General features: G+C 41.2%; 1 protein-coding gene across 1 annotated transcript in view; it reads left to right on the forward strand.

Annotated features, from left to right (window-relative positions):
• Positions 1-14,934, forward strand: part of LOC103585930 (solute carrier family 40 member 1-like) — a 19,274-nt gene extending 4,340 nt beyond the window's left edge. The window contains exons 4-9 of the mRNA XM_008567035.1: positions 4,506-4,665; positions 5,631-5,746; positions 6,174-6,300; positions 8,091-8,345; positions 10,332-11,036; positions 14,645-14,934. Of these exons, the coding sequence (XP_008565257.1) occupies positions 4,506-4,665; positions 5,631-5,746; positions 6,174-6,300; positions 8,091-8,345; positions 10,332-11,036; positions 14,645-14,934 (1,653 nt within the window). The remainder of the gene's footprint in view (positions 1-4,505; positions 4,666-5,630; positions 5,747-6,173; positions 6,301-8,090; positions 8,346-10,331; positions 11,037-14,644) is intronic.
• The last annotated feature ends 4,276 nt before the right edge of the window (positions 14,935-19,210 follow it).

A 19,210-nucleotide genomic window follows, 5' to 3' on the forward strand; every position in this document is an offset into this window, starting at 1 on the left:
GCCTTGCTCAGCCAGCGAGCGGGAGCCGGTCTGTATGTGGGATCCGAACCCTCGGACGGGAGCGCCGCCGCGCTTCCCAAGCGGCGCACCATCCAGTGCGCCACCGGGCCGGCCCCCCTTAGAGGTTTTGAGCAAAGGAGTCACATGATCTGACTTAGGTTTTTAATAGGACCACTCTGGCTGCTCTGATGAGGATAGATTGAAAGTGGAACAAGGCAGAAGTGGAGGCAAGTGAGGGGACTATTGCAATATCCGGGTGAGAGACAAGGGTGGCTAGGCTGGTAGCAGTGGAGGTGGTGAAAAGTGGTCAGATTCGGGATATTTTTATAGAAGATCCAGGCAACATGATGACCGATTGGGGTAAGAGGTATAAAAGAGAGGAGAGTCTGCGGTTTTCTGAGCAATGGGAGGGTGGAGAGGAGGCCCCTGCAGCTGGGAACCCATGGAGAAGCACTGCAGCTCTGGCGACCTCCCCCTCGTCCCTGTTCCTTCTGGGTAAAGGGGACCCTCCCTGTGGACTTGCTGACTTTATCTCTAGACTCGAGAAAAAGGATATGGTTGAACATGTCCCCAGTGGTCACTCAGTGACAATGAGTATGACTGCTTTGAGTCAAAGAAAAACAAAACAAAACCCTGAGAATCTCCTACCTTGTTGAGTCAACCATATGCTTTCCTGTATTTTTATTCAGCACTGGGCTACTCTCTAAAAGCAGATTCATGCTAAACAGCATTTTAATTTCTCTGAGTCCACTGGCAAAATTTACTTCAAATAAATATATATTTTTTACTGTTTAATAACATTTATGGTTTGGATATATGTGTTTTAGGAGCAGCTTTGATCTACCTCATGAGTCCAAGATTTTTGATTTATGGAAGCTGTGCTTTATCGATATGGGTAAGATGAATCAAAATGAAATGAATGTATTTTGGATGGTTAAGAGAACTGTAATATTGAGGACAACTCTAATATCTCAAATATTGAACACAAAATGTGTGTGTACTTTTGTTTAAAAGTGTTTTTTAATGATGAAATACAGCACAAATAGAGGACAGTGCATAAAACACATGTATGAGGGTGAGTATAACAAATAATTATAGAATGAGTCTTATGGAACCACCACCCGAGTGAAGAACTAGGACGTGGCCAGCACCCAGGTGTCCCCATGGGGCTCTTCTCAGCCACGCCCCCTTCCTCACCAATGAGGAGTGGTCATGAGTCTCACTTCTATGGCCTTTGTTTCCCTGCTTTTCTTTACAGTTTTACCACTGGTGTAGGCATCCCTAAACGATAGCATTGATTTAGTCTCTAACTTTATGTGAACGAGATCCTGCCATGTGTATTCTGTAATGTCTTGCTTCTTTTGTTCAGCATTGTTTGTAATCCCCATGTTGTCACATGCAGCCCTGGTTTGGTGCTTTTCATTGCTGTATATTGTTAGGCAATGTATCATAATTTATTTCATTAGTCTTTCCAGAGAGCCAGGTTTTGGTTTTATCGAGCCTTTCTATCGTGTCTTCACTTTTCTAGTTCATTAATTTCTGCTCTTTATTTTTATTGCCTTTCTTCTACTTTCTTTGGGTTTAATTTCTGTTCCTTTCCAAACTTAACATAGATATTTAGCTCATTAAATTCAGCTTTTCTTTTCTAACATATGCCTTTAAGATGACAAATTTCTCTGTTAGCCATGCTTAAAATGCATCTGATCAATTTTGATATGCTTTGTCAAAAATATTTTATAATGTCCTTTGTAATTACTAGTTTGACCTATGAATTATTTGGAAATATGAAGGATCTTCAAAAAGTTTATGGAGGGCCGGCCCGGTGGCGCACAGCTACAGTGCGCCACTGGGGAGTGCGGTGGCGCTCCCGCCGAGGGTTCGAATCCCACATACAGACCGGTTCCCGCTCATTGGCTGAGCGAGGTGTGGGAGCAACACTGAGGGTTGCGATCTTGTTGCCGGTCCCGGTCTGGTATGGGTGCAACACTGAGGGTTGCGATCCATTGCCGGACACGAAAAAAGACAAAAAGGAAAAAAAAAAAGTTTATGGAAAGATCCCTATTATTTTTTAATTCCATTTTTCCATTAACCTTTTGAAGTACCTTTGTGTATTCCTCCACTTACAAATATATGGAGGATTTTCTGATTTTTTTTCTCATTGATTTTTACCTTAGTTGCCTTGAGGTGAGAGAATATCCTCTGTATAGTTTCAATACTTTGAAGTTAAGATTTGCTCTATAATTCATTATATGGTTAATTTCTACAAATGTTTCATGTGCTTAAAAAGCATATGTATTTTGAAGTTGTTGGGTATGATGTTTTTTTAATGTGATCTTTGGGTTGAACAAACACACACAAACACACACAGGTTTAATATATATTTATACATTTATATTTTTTGATTGTTCTGTCAATTACCAAGAGGAAGGTGGTGAGTTAAAATCTTCCACAATGATTGTCTATTATTCCTTTTAATTTGATATATTTTTGTGTCATATATTTTGAGCCCTTATTATTAGATACATATAAAATTGGAATTTTTGTACCTTTCTGATGAATTGAACTTTTATCTTTATGAAGTGATGCTCTTTATTTCAAGAAGCATTTTTTGCCTGAAAAGTCTACTTTGATATTATTTAGTGATATGAATTCCTCTTGGTTAGCATTTGCATGATATATCATTAGCCATCTTTTTACTTCCGATCTTTCTTATTCTTTTTTTTTTTTGTCTTTTGTCTTTTTTTGTGTCTGGCAACGGATCGCAACCCTCAGTGTTGCCCCCGTACCGGACCGGGAACCGGCAATGGGATCGCAACCCTCGGTGTTGCTCCCGTGCCTCACTCAACCAGTGAGCGGGAACCGTCTGTATGTGGGATCCGAACCCTCGGGCGGGAGCGCCGCCGCGCTTCCCAAGCGGCGCACTATCCAGTGCGCCACTGGGCCGGCCCTTATTCTTTTGTTTTAATGTGTCTCTTTAAACAGCATGTAATCACATTTTTAAATATGATTTGTCAATCTTTATCCTTTAACTGGAACATTTAGTCTATTTATACTCAATGGTAACTAATGATATATTTAAGCTAAATCTACCATCTTATTTTGTGTTTTCTATTTGTCTGTCCCATTATGTGTTTCTTTTTCTCCTTTTTTATCTTCTTACCATCCTTCCCCTCATTCTGTCTTTCTATGTTTTGTTGTGCTATGGAATCTATCAATTGAATTTTTAATTTTATTTTCTATTGTTATATTTTTCAGTCCTAGAATTTCTATTTAGTTTTTTTTCAAACTGGCCATGTCATTCTTTGTAGTTTCCAATTCCTGCTCAGATTGTCAGACTTAACATTTATTTCTTTGAATATAGTAAGCATTAATATTTTATAATCTGTATCTGATAATTTAAGTATCTGAAGTCTCAGTAGGTCTGTTTCTTTTTTTTTTCCTTTTTGTCTTTTTTCGTGTCCGGCAACGGATCGCAACCCTCAGTGTCGCACCCGTACTGGACCGGGACCGGCAATGGGATCGCAACCCTCAGTGTCGCGCCTGCACCTCGTTCAGCCAGTGAGTGGGAACCGGTCTGTATGTGGGATCCGAACCCTCAGCGGGAGCGCCGCCGCGCTCCCAAGCAGGGCACTGTAGCAGTGTGCCACTGGGCCGGCCCTCAGTAGGTCTGTTTCTATTGTCTGTTACTTATTGTAGATTTTGCTCATGGTCCCTCATTTCCTTATGTGACTGGTTATCTTTGACTATGTGCTGGACATTGTATTTAAAAATTATTGCAGGAGTACTTTGAAGCCTAAGATAATGTCACCTTCCTGTAGAGAGGATTTTAATTGGCTTCTACCAGATGCACAGTGGGCAATAGCCATTTGCTTCCTACTTAAGCCCATGATTGCTGATGGAAAAGAAAACCCTGGTTAGCACAGGGATTTAACCCAAGCTCAAGGCTTGAGATAACCTGGACCATACAGATGGGGTGTACAGATACAAATCCATGCAAGGTTTATTTTACTTCCAGTTTACCCTTACTTAACCTAAGGGTGTAGTTACATGGGATCTCAGCTTAAAGTGGGAACTAGTTTATCTTAGTCCCCATCTTTGGTGACATGGTGTTCTATTATCTGACTTTCTAAGGCCACCAACACTGCAGTTCTGTTTCACAGCTCTTTCTTTCTTGTCATCAGCAGGTGTCTCAGGGTATCCTGGGTTTACTTCTTAGGATTCTGAAGTTCTCCCAAGTATTTGTCTGATATTTTCTCATTAGTTTGTTGGCTCTTTCATGCTTTTAAGATTTTAGAATATATTCCATCTAGCTTTTTAAAGTTATAACTATATTGCACAAAAATAAAGTTACAGCTGTATTGCATAAAAGTGTACTTTTGACGTTCTGTTTTTAAATCTTGCATATTACATATCCTTTGGGAGAAATGCATCTTTCTGAATTTTAACTTTGTTTCATTTTTTAATCAATGATTGTTGATATATGCTTTGCCTCTACTGCCTTGCAGGGAGACCGGATGTGGCACTTTGCCAGATCTATGTTCCTGATAGAATTATATGGACACAATCTTCTTCTAACAGCAGTGTTTGGCTTAGTGGTGGCTGGATCTGTATTAATATTTGGGGTATTAATTGGTGATTGGATTGACAGGAAACCTAGAAATAAAGGTAATACCCTTAGCTGTGATATACATAATTATGTGGACCACTATAACCCTACTAGCTTTTTTGGTTTATTTAGTGAAGTAAAATTACAGATATGAGCTCAATAGCTGTAGAACATAACAAAAACTCAGAAAAAGAGTTATACACCTTTGTGCCGTATTCACTGGTGTTACACTTAAAATATTTTAATATAGTTTTTAGATTCTTATCAAGTACAGGTTTTTAGATCAAATTCCTGAAAAACGTTCTTTCTTTTTAATATTCTGATATTATCAGTGTATAATACATTTGTGTTATTTTATTAAAGACTATTTATATGTGTAAAAGATATTTTTTGTAACAGGTAATCTGTTTAAACTAGGAACTAATATTTGAAAACTTATTTGTTCAAATGTAGATCTACTTTTAGATTTTGGCTATAAAATCTCCTTAAGCCTCATCTGACCAGTAAGAATATAGGATTTCCTAAGTTTTTCCTGTTCTTTTCATTGCTAGTCAACGTGACTGTTTTCATTCCACCTAGGGGACTTGAAAAGGCAGTCTCTGAAACATGCCATTGAAAAGGCTAGTTTATTTAAAATCTGGAGTGTTGGTCCTTAGGCCAAATTGATAACTTCAGTCACAAATTAAATCCAGAAGAGTGTGATGTAGCAGTAGAAAATTCTAAGGTCCTTAATTTATCTAGAATTCTGCTTATTATATCATTTTTTCTTCAAAATATATTTCCATTCACTTGCAAATTCCAACTTTTATGTTTTCTTTTGGTTGCAAATGCATTGTCTTTGGTGAGAACAGGAGCCTGCTCTTTGCCTCCTACTTAAGCCCATGATTGCTGATGAAAATGATAACCCCGGTTGGCACAGGGATTTGGTCAAATGCAGTTACTCTGCATTAAATGATGATGTAGATGTGACCTGCCTCTTAAAACCAGGAATAAATATGGGGCTCTGGGATGTTTCCATTTGCAGTTGCTCGTGCCTCACTCTTCACCCAGAACGCCTCTGTCACCGCCTGCTGCGTGGTCCTGATGCTCGTGTTCTCCTACAGGAGGGAGATGGAACAGATCTGGCCTGGCTGGTTCACCGTGAGTGTCTCCCACCTCTCTCTTGTGGCTCCAGCACAGTGTCACAGACACAGCCCTGCATGTCCGTCAGCGAGTCATCCCTGTATGGCCCTGTTCACTAGTTTTGGATCTGGCTAATCTTCCCTCAGTGTTCTCCTCACCCCTAATTTGTGAATCTGAGCTGAAATCTCACAGACACGAAGGCAACAGAACAGCAGAGTCTGTGTCTGCAAGGTGCAAATTAGCATCAGATCTGGCACTAATGGGGCAGGAGGAAGAAAATGCTTAGCATTAACTCAGGAACATTTTTAGTTCCAACCTATGTTGGACCTTTTGCTCTCTAAGGTCTTTAGATGTTCCTCGAGCTCTCAGAGAAGTAACTGTATGTACCACAGTAGGCCAGGAAAGTCTATTCTTGGGTTCCAAACTCCCTTTCCCATTTTGGTAGGTGGCTTGCTATGCAGTGGTGATTGCCCTGGCGGCCTTGGCAAATCTGGCAGGCACCGCAGTGACCATCACCATTCAGAGGGACTGGATTGTGAGCCTCACAGGTGACAATAGAGGCCAGCTGGCTGGTGAGCAGTGACAACTGGAGTCTCAAGGGTCCTCTGATCAGCTGAGAAAGAGTCAGTGAGCCAATCTGGGCTCTGAGAGAGGATGTAAAGTAGCCTTTAAGAAAATGGTATTTAGAATCAACCAGATCTGGGTTTGAATCCAGCTAAAACCAGCTATGCCTCTTACCAGCTGCATACCCTGGGCCAGGTCCTTAACTTCTCTGGACTTGACTTTTCTCCTCTGTAGAATGGGAAAAATAATGACACACACACTTAAATACCTCCATTCCCCACCCCAGCTCAGTTTTGGGAAGGATCCTATGAGACACACCATTTGCAGACTTAACAGTCTATATGCACATAGGAAGCACCTAAGAAATGGTTGATATTGTTATCACTGAAAGAATACATAGCCTTTCAAAATGCATCACAGAAATTCCTTGGCAATTTTAGGAATGGAAAATAAATGAATTAAAAGATGTCTTAATTCTGGACAGTGATAAGCCTCTATTAAAAAAATTCAGGCTGGCCAGTTAGCTCAGTGGATTAGAGCGTGGTATTGATAGCACCAAAGTCAAAGGTTTGGATCCCTGTACCTGCCAGCTGCTAAAAAAAAAAAAAAAAGAGCAAAAAGAAAAGAAAAAAATAATTCTTCCTTAAATGTGACTGTTGGTTATCACTGTTAGTGGAGATAGAATTTTTTTTTCCCAATATGGAGCTAAGTAAAAGACTCTGGCATCTTCTTTGTTTTTTTCTTCCATTTATAAAACTTGGATCATTCACGCTGAGATATGTTCAAATTGCCAAGTTAAAGCTGAAGATCTTGTCGTACCCTATATTTGTGCAACTCTCTGCTAGAAAGTGTTCGTGAGGATTGATGGCCAAGATAAAGGAAGCGATTAAGGAGGAGTCTATGGAAATATACTCCTTACAAAGAGTAAAAGCCCCTTATAATCATGTTTTCTTTTAAACTACACTTATTTAGATGTACTGTGGCTTAAATAACACTACCCAAAATAAAACAGCTATGTGGATAAAAGCTGGCTGACAGGGTGTTTTAGGTGTTCTCTGTCCTTGGGTGATGAAAATCTTCATTTCTATTTTCTATTAATTAATTTGCAAGAAATCTAAAATAAAGCACAGATCCCCATTGAGCTTCATCACAATTTAAAAACTAATCTTGTAAATATATTCTGCAATGATGGTAGAACAGTTAAGTGAATAAGCTTTGGACTCAGACTGCCTGGTTTGAATCTCAGCTCCACCATTTGCCTTCTGTGATCTTGAGCAAATAAATTCATGTCTTTGTGCCTCAGTTTCCTAATTTGTAAAGGGAAATACTGTCCACCTCTTAAAGTTATGAGGAGTAAGAGGGATGAATATATGTAGAAGGCTTATAACTTTGTGCCTAGGACACAGTAAGTATTCAACTACTTCTGTCCCCTACCCTCCCTTGCTTCCTCCCTCCCCGTCGATGTTAGTTATGATAATGGATATTAATATTACTGTTGTTAAAACAGTGGAGTGTGATGGAAACAGGGGAGTTAGGATAATTAGCTCCACGTTACCTAGTCTCTCTATTCCTCAGTTTACTCCTCTGTTAATTGTTCAAGTTCCAACAGAACTGATCTTGAAGGTCTTTTCCAATTGGAAATCCTATGATTAATCCATAATTAAACCAAAAGAGATCTTTCCCATCTTCTGCATAATTCACCCAGTGCATGGCTAACAAATCTAGCAAATGCATGATGTGAAATTCACCAGAAGGAAGGACGCATCTACTGACTCGTAATGTCCCCTCTCACTCACAGGGATGAATGCAGCACTCCGGCGGCTGGACCAGATCATCAATATATTTGCTCCCCTGTCTGTGGGCCAGGTGATGGCATGGGCATCTCATGTGATCGGTTGTGGTTTCATTCTTGGATGGAACTTGGTTTCACTTCTTGTAGAATTTCTATTTCTGTCCAGAGTTTATCAACTAGTTCCCCAACTGGCTGTAAAACCTCAGCAACAAACAGGGGGGCACATCCTAGAAATGCAACAGGAGACAGTGAACATTCAAGGTAACTTAGACTCAGAGAGAGTTCTTGTCATTTATTTAATTTTTTTGCAGCTTTATGTCAATGTTTCATTTCTTCTTTCCGGAACTTGTGTCTGATCATAATCTTGACATTTTGTCTGCAAATGTGCCTAGAAACCATGATAAATGAGAAGGCTCCAGTTGTGCCATTGGTCATGTAGTTCATATGGTTTATCTTGTTGGTGGTGACAAGACAGGGCAGCAATGTACAGTTACACAGGTTGTGCACTGCACAACTCCAGGGTCTTCATTCAGAGGTACTACAGTGTAAGTAGCACTGCCATAGGACTGTGCTGTATACGATCTGCACAACCTATCACATGGTGATGGGGCATTACTCCTTTCTACCCCACTCATGAATATTCTCCCCAAAGATGCTAAATTAGAGAGGCAACTGTCTCAGGGAGTATGGGTTTCTCTTTAGTAAAGACAATACAATAAATTGGCCATGCCTGCTGTCAACAAGTTTTTTGATTTTTTTCCTTTCAATGAGAAATTCCCTAACAGTATGATGGGTATGATGAAGGGGGACCCACTAGTAGATATGACATTATTTTCCCAAAGTAAGAGCCATCCCTACCTCCTGATGGTATTGTCATCTGCCTGGTACAACACAGTCCAAAAATTGCTTCTGACCTCAGGTTTTTTTCCCTAGACTTCTTATAATTAATTCTTTTTTCTCTCAAGTTGTTTTGCAAAGTCTACAAGATCTCATTGTGTGAGTGCAATATATGTATTTATAGAGATAGATAAATGGATAGAATTACATACTTAGATGACAGATGGATAAGTAGGTTGGTAGATAGATGATACATAGATAGATAGAGCTATATCCTTCCCGTGTGCCACTTACTACCTCTGTGACCACACAAGATTAATTCACTCAGACTCTGTCTCACTATCTGTAAAGTAAAAACTATAACAAAACTGATCTCATAGGGATGTGTGGCAATTTAACAAGACAGTCTGTGTAAAGCCCTATTTTACTTCCTGGTGTATAGTAAGACTTAAGTTAATGTTAGCTATTTTTTTCATTGTTGTTGCTGTTGCTGTCATAATTTATTTATTTAAACCTGCTCTGGCAATACATTCATTTCCATAATTAAGAGCTTCGCCCATCCCTCAGTCTTGGTCTAGAATGGATTTGGCACACCTGCCACTCTCTCCTTCCTTCCCAGCCCTATTTGGCTCCTGTAGTCATTTTCAGAATTTGTCTTAATTTGTGCTAAATACCTCTCACAAATGGTTAGATATTTTCAAATCTGTTTACAATCATTGCCTTTTCTATCCTGGAAGACTGAAAGGTACTTATCATTTTCTTTCATAAGTATCTGTTTCTTCAGAAAAATAACCAAAGGAAATACCTATCACTATTTCTAGGACCTATGACCAAGTTTCAAGTGTGCAAGATTTTGTCTTCTACACCCCCGTATCCTCCCTCTCCTTTCGATGCCTACCTTCTTGGCTTGACTGTGTGTCTTGGTTCAGGTTCTTTCAAGAGCAATCCCTGGAACAAAGATTTGGGGTAAAAAGTTAGCTGACTGGAATGTGATCCCAGGAAGCACGGTGAGGGATGGAAAGTGAGACAGGGAGAGAGAAAAGCCAGTGAAGGATGTGTTCATGTATTGGTTACTGCTGAGGGCAGCTGGGTGGAGCCTGCTGGAAACCTTCTGAGGGACTGTGCAGGGCACACCGCAGAATTGTCCCACCAAGGGCCAAGGAAACTGGGGCGTTTCTCCACCAACTCTCGTCACTCATTGGTGGAAAGTTGTTCCCAGGAGTGTTAACTTCTGGGCACTAATAGCCTGCCACTCAACGTTCCTGTGGCTGGAGAGAGACACAGGTGCTGGGGATAGGAAGCCATCAGTGTACACAGGAATTGTCCAAAAAAGAAGCAGATTAGGTTGGGGATGGGCTGAGGGGATATGGGCAGAGGTCTGAGTTAAAGCTTATCTGGATTTTATTTAAGGTGGGACAGTCTCTTGGGAAACCACTGATGGTTTCATCAATAAGCACAGAACTTTGGAAAAGTCAAAGGACCAGAAGTCTAACCTTAAAAGACAAAAGGCCACAACCTTAGGGTTTCTTCCCTTGCTTCACAACATGCGAAGGCTGCTCTGCGCGTGCCTCCAGGGATGGGAAGCGTACTGCAGGCAGACTGTCTTCCTGGCTGGCCTGGGCTTGGCCTTCCTCTACATGACCGTCCTGGGCTTTGACTGCATCACCACAGGCTACGCCTACACCCAGGGGATCGGAGCCTCCCTGCTTAGCATCCTCACTGCCCTTTCAGCTGTATGTGGCCTGACGGGCACAGTTCTCTTCACCCGGCTCAGGAGGCATTACGGCTTGGTCACCACGAGAATCATATCCAGCTGGCTCCACATAGGTTGTCTAATGCTCTGCGTGTTTTCTGTCTTTGCTCCTGGAAGTCCTTTCGATCTGGCTGTTTTCTTACTTTCATTAAGCAAAAATTCCTCTTCAAACCATGTGTTGCTAAAAGAGGACGAGGTACATGTTTATCCCTTTGAAAGAAACCTGAACCAACCGATCGTCCCAGACCGGTCTTCCATCCACTGGACCAACAGTATGGTTCTGTTCAAAGGCCAGCAGCAGCAGCCTGAGTCCTACGTCTCCACTGCCTTGCTCTTCTCTGGTGTGATCCTGGCGAGAATCGGTGAGCACGGGTTGTGAGTGGTGTGGGATTCTGCGGCCCGTGATGTTGCTAAGTTGTCTTAGAAGCATTTGATAGTCTCACTGCTGTGCCATTGTAAATCTACATCATTCAATCTGTTATGTGACAAGAACTGTCGTAGACAGTCTGGCTACCTGAGTGATTTAATCAGACAAGGTCTTAGCCCCATGGAGTCTGAGTGGAAGACTGATAAGCAAGAAGTCAACAATTGTCAACAATATAGAGTGATAAGAGTCATGTTAGGGAGGGACAGACAAACTGGAACACACAGGAGGGACACCAAATCTGGGTTTGGGGATTGGGAAAGGCTTCCTAGACCAGGCTAAGTAGGTGACATGGAGTGGGAAGAGTGCTCTAGGGATGGTGGTCAGTGGTGCAAAGGGCAGGCTGAAAAGTGAAAACTTAGAGACTTGAGGAAGGGAAACTAGTTATTTCCTGGGTGTCGATCATGTAAATGCTACAGATGGCATCTACATCAAAGGAGTATTTTGACCTGGATCTTTTCTCTGTGGAACTGGGATGAGGAGAGAGGAAAGATGGCAGCTTGGTGGGGCCAAGTCTTTCCTTAGCTGCCTGGGGGAAGACAGTGCAATCCTTCCCCAAAGATGGGGTGTCTAACCTTGAGAGTCTACAAGTGTGTCTACCCCAAGTATTTGGCTTCTGAACTCTGCTACCAACCTTATGTCATTCATACCTGGCAGTGAAGCTGATCTGATTTGGTAAGGGTGTTTATTAAATAATCAACCACATTGTATATTGACAAAATAAAATAAAATAAAATATTTTTAAAAAAATTAAAAAACCTTTTGTCATTTGATGCCTGATGACTCCAACATGACATGTTGGGGATCAATGGTGATGGCAACAGAAACCACTTAACAGCTCATTGGCCCTCATGATTAGATCTGTAGATTCCCAGCCTGAAAAGAGACTGAGCCTTGCTTTTTGGCATGGAATTGCCCATGATAGATTTCTACCCAGACAGCACCATCTCTCTGACCAATCCCTGTTCCCTCCCCCCAAATTCAAGGCAAAGTCCCTCTCTGAGACCACAGCTCAGAGTCAGGGAATTCCCACCTCCAGGTCAAAAACAGGGACAGTAGAAATTGTGGTGGTGGGTGGTGAAAGGTGTGGATCAGAAACAAGTACATCTTCCCCATTCATTCAACAACCCTTCCCGCACACCCCTCTGTCTACCTCATTCACTACTCCAGGCACGGAATTGAAGCAAGCTCCTGCCCTCTTGGGGCTCAGTTCTTTACCTTCTCACCCCTGAAACCACAGTGGGGTGGGACCATGGGATTGAAGGGGATGTGTTCCTGACTCTGCTGAAAGCCTCTTGGTCTACAGAAACCTTGGAATATTAGGAGAGAGGAAATGAAAGTTTGGTAGGCCCAATTCAAGAGGTTATAAAACTATGGGCTAGCCTGGGAACCTCATTCCTCTGATGTAATGTGTATGTGCAAGAAAGAAACTGTGTTCTTGATTCCAAACAACTGATGTAGAAACCTATACTTTCATTTGGAGATTATCTAATCTGTAAAATATTTTAAGTAGGGTAACTGATGGGTGGATTACCTTTTATTAGGGTATTTGACTTGTACTTCTAGCCTTTAATTGCACAAACAACTGAGAGAAGTTTGGCTGTTTAAGGTTTATGATAAAGTATTTAGTTCAAAAGGAAAGAAAAAAGCCAACCAGTGTGACCTGTCTACTGGGATAACTTGGTTCTTCCTGACACAAAGGAAGTGATCATATTTGGAAAACATGAAAGCTCATCAGCAGTGCCTGCCATCTGGAGAAGCATTCAGTACAAGAGAACCTCAGCCTTTCCTCTACTGTAAAAGCAGGCTTTTTTGCTGTGTGCTGGATGATTCCAGACACACAAAACAATCTTGATACCCATGATGAATGCAGCTCAGGACCTGGAGCCAGACTGCCTGATGAAGTTGGCAAGTTACCTAAGCTCCCTGTGTCACTATTTCCTTATCTATAAGACAGGGATAATAATAATAGTACCTCCTATCAGGAAAGTCCTGAGGACGTGCTGAAATAATTCCTGAAGGTAACATGTTTAGCACAAGACTTTCCTCAAGTACAGGAGCTTCTTGTTAAAAATGTATATCAACGCTCATCTCCAGCCATAGTTATATTTTAGCTGTAATTTTGGCTGCTTTTGTGAGTGTTGCTGTGTGAGGGTGGGGTGTACGGCGGGCAGGGAGACACAGAGAATCACAATGCTGGCTGTCCCCTGACACCTGCACACCCAGCACCAGCAGGTACCATTGACATTTATTCTGATCAGGATTACAAATGACCTTGGGATTGGTGGCGTGGTGTTGAATCTGCAGGCATTAAAAGCGTGTGTCCAAAAGGACAGCTTGAGCTTTGTTAGCATGTTTAGCACAGTCAGGCCTGATGGCTGTGATGACTGGTCCTGTTACTGAGAGCAGGGGCCTATGGCCTGCCTTGGTCTCCATCACGTATATATCACCAAGCTTATCCTAGGTATTTGCTCAGTAGATACTTGTTTCCATTCTGATGGAAATTAGATTATAGAATTCTGGCTACAACAAGATTTAGCATGTTGCTTGAAAGTCACTTTGCTTCTTAAAATCTAAGAACTGTAACTCTTTATGCCCTCAGTATAGAAATAATTCTCAGTGCATAATGAGCCCTTATGTCTTTGAGCACTCCACATTGTACCATGGCAGCATTTTACAAATTCTTCCTAATGCTGTAAGCATAGTATGCTAAGGGCCAGGTGTGGAGATTTTGCAGGTGAGCTCTGGGTCTGAGTCTAGTACAGGGCAAGGTCTTCAGCAGACCAAACCCTGAAAAACTCAGGAGGATGAGGACCTGGTCAGGGCCCGTGGTCAGGGCCACAGCAGAGTGGCTAGGGCAGCCCTGGAGGACAGAGGATCTGAGGTTCTCTGCAAAGGCAGATACTGGCAGACACAGCACATTATCTCCAAATAATTCTAGACTTCAGAGCTAAGCTCAGGGATTGGGATAGAGGCAACCAGGAGGCCTCTGCAGAGCCAGAGCTGGATCTCGGGAAGAATCCAGGAGGCCAGATGGCTGGAAAACCAAACAGGCAGGTAGAAGCTGGGTGTGGGACAACAGGGGCAGGCACAAGAACCCCTAGGGGAGATGTTGTTCCTGCCAAATCAGGAAGGAAGAGAAAAAAATCCAGAACTGAAACTAGATTTGAAGCCCAAGACTTTGCTCTCTGTCCTAAACATTTTTGCAATGAAGTGGGGCATAAATAAATGCATACAAAGTGAAGCTATAGTGCCTCTGATGACGGTGGTGATGGTGATTCAAAAAGAATTAGAATCCCACAAATTGTAACAGTAATTACCATGAGCAAATGGCCAGCACAGTGCTACACATTTTACAGTACTATCTCATGGAATCCTCCAATGAGATTGTGCCTGAAATATTGCCATTTCACAGATGAGGAAACTGAGCAACAGAAAGTTTTGTTTATCCAAGGCAACAATGCTAGCCAATGCCAGAGCCAGAATTCTCACCAAGGGCCTCTGACATCTATTCACTTATTCTTCCCCTACCCTGCTGTCCTGCAGGCCTCTGGTCCTTTGACCTCACTGTGACCCAGCTTCTGCAGGAGAATGTTCCAGAAGCAGAGCGAGGGGCGGTGAACGGTGTGCAGTGCTCCCTAAACTACTTCATGGACCTCATCCACTTCATCCTTGTCATGCTGGCCCCACGGCCGCAGCAGTTTGGCTTGCTGGTCTTCATCTCCATGCTGTTTGTAACCACAGGGCATGCACTGTATTTTTTTTATGCAAGAAAGTGTAAGATTAAAAATGCCCATGCAAAGAAGACAACGAGGAAGGGCACTGGACACCTTTAACCTGAGAGGTAGGCAGCACCTCTGACTTCCCAGAGCTCTAGAAACACTGGCCTCATCTCCCACTGAGTGTTTCCAGTGATTTCCCTGCATTGCTACTGCGTGTTTACCTGGTGCTGTTGCTACATTTGACAGCAATTGTGCATTGTCCTTGGCCAAGATCATCAACTGCATTAAATGTATCTTTGCCGTGGTGGCTGGAGCTATCCAGAGTTTGAAAGGGGTCTGACTCATGGCATATCCATTACCTGATTTCAAAGAGATTCTACTGCAGACAACTTGAAGAGACCTGTTTTGATTTGCCGATATAATAACTCAAGTTTCAGGTTTTTATCATTTTTCGGGTTGTAAAATTAGTCAGGATATTCTGGTCAATGTTAAAATGAGAGAGGTGGGGTGTGATCAATGATGTTTGGTTATGATCTTCTGGGTGTGGGTTTTTTGTTCATCTGCTAGTTTGTAAATGTTATATTGATGAGCTGAATGCCCTTAATGAAGACTGAAGCTATTTGTTGGAGAAACAGATCATGAAAACAATCTTTGCAGGGTTTACAGGCTCTGGAGCCAGGCCAGAAATCTGGAGTTCCTCAGCAGACTTTGGCCAGGATTCACCTCAGTGATCAAGCTAAGACCAGCTCTCATTAAGAACACCGAGTTCATGATAAGCAAAGTGTGAGTTTTTGGTCACATGTAAACAATCCACACTAAAACTAGCTTTTTGAGGAGACCAGAAGAATTCCATATACCTGCTGGCCATTTTATTCTCCTCTTACACTGCAATGAATAATGAATTGCTATTTTGTAAGTGCCGTGATATATAAGTTTCATTTAGAAGGGAAAACAATGGTGCTAGCAATAAAGCCACCTAGGGCTTTAAACTACAGAGAAACTTTCTATATGTGGGAAAGTCACATTTTGGGAATAGCCTGTAGCATAGTCACTAGCACCTCAGCAGGGCATTGATGGCAATGACATTTAACTAAGACAGAGTTTCTCAGCCTCTGCACTACTGACATTTTGGGTCAGCTTATCCTTTGTTGTAGGGGCTGTTCTGTGCATTGTATGATATTTTGCAGCATGTCTAGCTACTACCTACTAGATGCTGGTTTCCCCCCCCCCCCCCCCCAGTTGTGACAATCAAGTGTCTCTAGACATTACCAAATATCCCCAAGGGAGTCAAATTTATCGCCCAACCCACCCACCCACCATTAATGACCACTACTTAAGAGAAATGTGAAGACTAAGGTAAGAATTCACTTACTGTTAAAAACAGAGGCAGAAAGTAATTATTAATAGCAAGGAAACTATAAAAGGGGATTTTACCCAGACCTGCATTTTAGAGCAAACAGGTAAGTGAAAACATGGGAAGGAAAGTATTTTGTGAAATGTTTTGCTTAACATAGTATAATAAGAAAAAAAACTCGAAAGACTGCATTACTACACACACACACACACACACGCATCAAACAAACTAGATTAGGAAACCAGAAGTATTCTTCAAATAGATTCTTCAATAAGGAAGTTGTATTTTGATAGATGTAGCATAACAGGCTTTTGGCCCTTGGTTATTCTAATGAACACACAAATGCTTGCAGAGTAGGCATAGAACAAAAGAATGTTTAATAGACACATCCTTTTGTTTAAAATCTCCACAAGTACTAGCAACTTGAGTGTAGAATTTACGTCAATCTTCTAAGTATTACTGGCTCCCTAACCCTGCAACTTCTGCCCTCAAAAAAATAGCTGTTTGCCTGTAAATTCTGCATTTTAAGTGCTAATTTTACTCTTTTTCCTCAAGGCCCTTTATAATAAAACAGCAACATCTTATTCTCTATTGGATTATGGAGCTATTATGTGCATATTTCCATGATTATTTTGATTCATGTGCTGCCCAGTAAAAATATAATGCAAATCACATTTATATCATTTTAAAAAATGTATTTCATTTAACCCAACACCCAAAATGTTATCACTGAACTTGTCATCAATATAAAATTGAGATATTTTACATATTAATTCTTCACACCTGATGTTTTTTATACCTTCAGCACATCTTAATTTGGACTAGCTGCAGTTCAAGTGCTCAATAGCCATGTGTGGCTGGTGGCTACCATACTGGGGTGCATTTTTAGATTCTATAAAGATTCCCAAAGTTCCACACATTTCTCCACTATAAAAGGCCTATAAATGATGCAGTGGGCTCTATTCTGCCTTAGAGAGTGGGAGTAACATGCCAAGGCAACATTCCAGCTGGAAAATCGATGGTATTAGGCTCTATTTCACATTCTGCTCTGTTCCCAGAAACAAATCAAGGTGACATATGTCAAACTGATTTGATTGGACTTTACCTCTTTATGTCTGAAACACATTAGTGTGAAGCTATACTGAAAATGCAGATGGTAACTGTAGATGGTTCCTTGAGACAATAGGCCCCTTGCAGTACAGTTAAACTCCACTAGGAGGCCTTCTAGTCATGGTTGCATAATCCCAGATGGTGATAAATCACAATTTTATAACAAAATATTGGAATCAGAACTTTTTGGTTTATAAATACAAGGTAAATTTTGGAAAGGCAATCTTTATGAGTACAAAATAAAAATCAGGCTTTCAAACACATCTCTGGCTCTTTGTCTGTTCACACAATCTGAGCCTGGCTTTCCTTTCAAGTGGTGTTAGTTACCCTTGACTTTGGGTTGGCAATCAGCGGAGTCTGCTGGGGCTCATGGAGGCCACTCAGTCAACTGACCTCTCTGCACTAGAGCCAAATGCATCAGACTCCACTTTCTCTAGATCCCTTTTTACTAATCTGGACACCTTCTCTGTTCTACTTCTTCCTTCAAAGTACTTGAGAGCATGAGGGAAAAAGCATCTTTTCACTTGGGTTCAGGGAGCCTAGAATCCAAATGACTTCTCCCCTCCTCCATTTTAGAGTTATATTCATGGGCTGGCCATTTAGCTCAGTTGGTTAGAGTATGGTGTTAAAACACCAAGGTCAAGGGTTCAGATCCCCATACTGGCCAGCCACCAAGAAAACTTTAAAAATTAAAAAAGTAGTTATATTCAATTGCCAAATCACTAATTTGCCAGTTGGCTCTTTGCTCTGCTCTTAGGAAGCTCATAGCCAGATTGGCTGGAGCCTGCAGTATGAGGTCTAATGAATTGGTTTTATATTCCTGTTCTCTTCTTGCTAAGCTTTAATCCCCTTTTCTGATTATTGCATTTTTCAATATTTGTTTATAAACCACCCCAAATCATTTTGGAAATGTGATGGTGGGGTATAAATAGATATAATAGTGTCTTCACAGTTTGTTCTAACAGTTGAATCTTTCAGATATGGACCCAGATACTAAATGAAATTATCCCTTATAACATAAGTCAACTGAAGCACATTCTAACCAGCTGTACCTTACATCTTGAAAAGGGTAAGTCATACTATGTAAGCTCCATAAAGGCAGGAATTGCCTGTATCACAGGTATTAACACACAGTACAAGGGCAGTAAATATTTGTCAAACTATATAATTAAGTATTTAAGGTTTTAAGACCCTCAAAATATACATCCTAGCTTGAAACATTCACTTGAACTAAAAGACTTGCTTACTTTTAAGAAACAAAACTCACTTGTACTCAAGTGGAGCCTAGGAACACTGTAGAGTACCTTAGACAAAATGGGATATGCCCATTCTTGAAATCAAATTATGTGACTGTCTACCTGAACTGGCACATCAATGGCATAATTGTGATGTTAGGTGAGTTATGTCACTTTATCTGGGGAGGTTAGTGATTGGAGTTTTTAGATGAGATTTTGTATTTTCAATGAAACCATGCCCATTAGCATAAAAATTGTGTTCCAATTAAAATTTCTTTTATAGTCATAATTAAAGATTCTGTTCATGTCCAAGTCCTCACTTGGAATTAGTAAGTCCTCTTTGAAAACATTAACTCCAGATTTGCTTCACGTCTCTTCAGGGCACTTGAACATAAAAGAATGTTCTGCTAGAATAGTCACGTTGGCATCTTTGCATTCCTGCTTTAGTGGTGCTAAATGGAGGGCAAGTTGATTCTGCAGAACTGTGGTACTGACTGCAATCACTCATTCCATTCTCTTTGGTAATAGTAAACCTCTTAACCAAAGCGTCAGACAATTCTGCATTGTTAGGATATAGGAAAGGGGACGTGGTGGGGAGGGGGTGTACAGCAGGCAAACCTGGAACCATAAGTGGTATCTTCTGAAGGACTTTTTGCTCATATAAGATGGCACAACTCAGCTCACATCTCTG

The sequence above is a fragment of the Galeopterus variegatus genome, unplaced genomic scaffold (genome assembly GCF_000696425.1).
Source record: "Galeopterus variegatus unplaced genomic scaffold, G_variegatus-3.0.2 Scaffold286, whole genome shotgun sequence".
Lineage (NCBI taxonomy): Eukaryota > Metazoa > Chordata > Mammalia > Dermoptera > Cynocephalidae > Galeopterus > Galeopterus variegatus.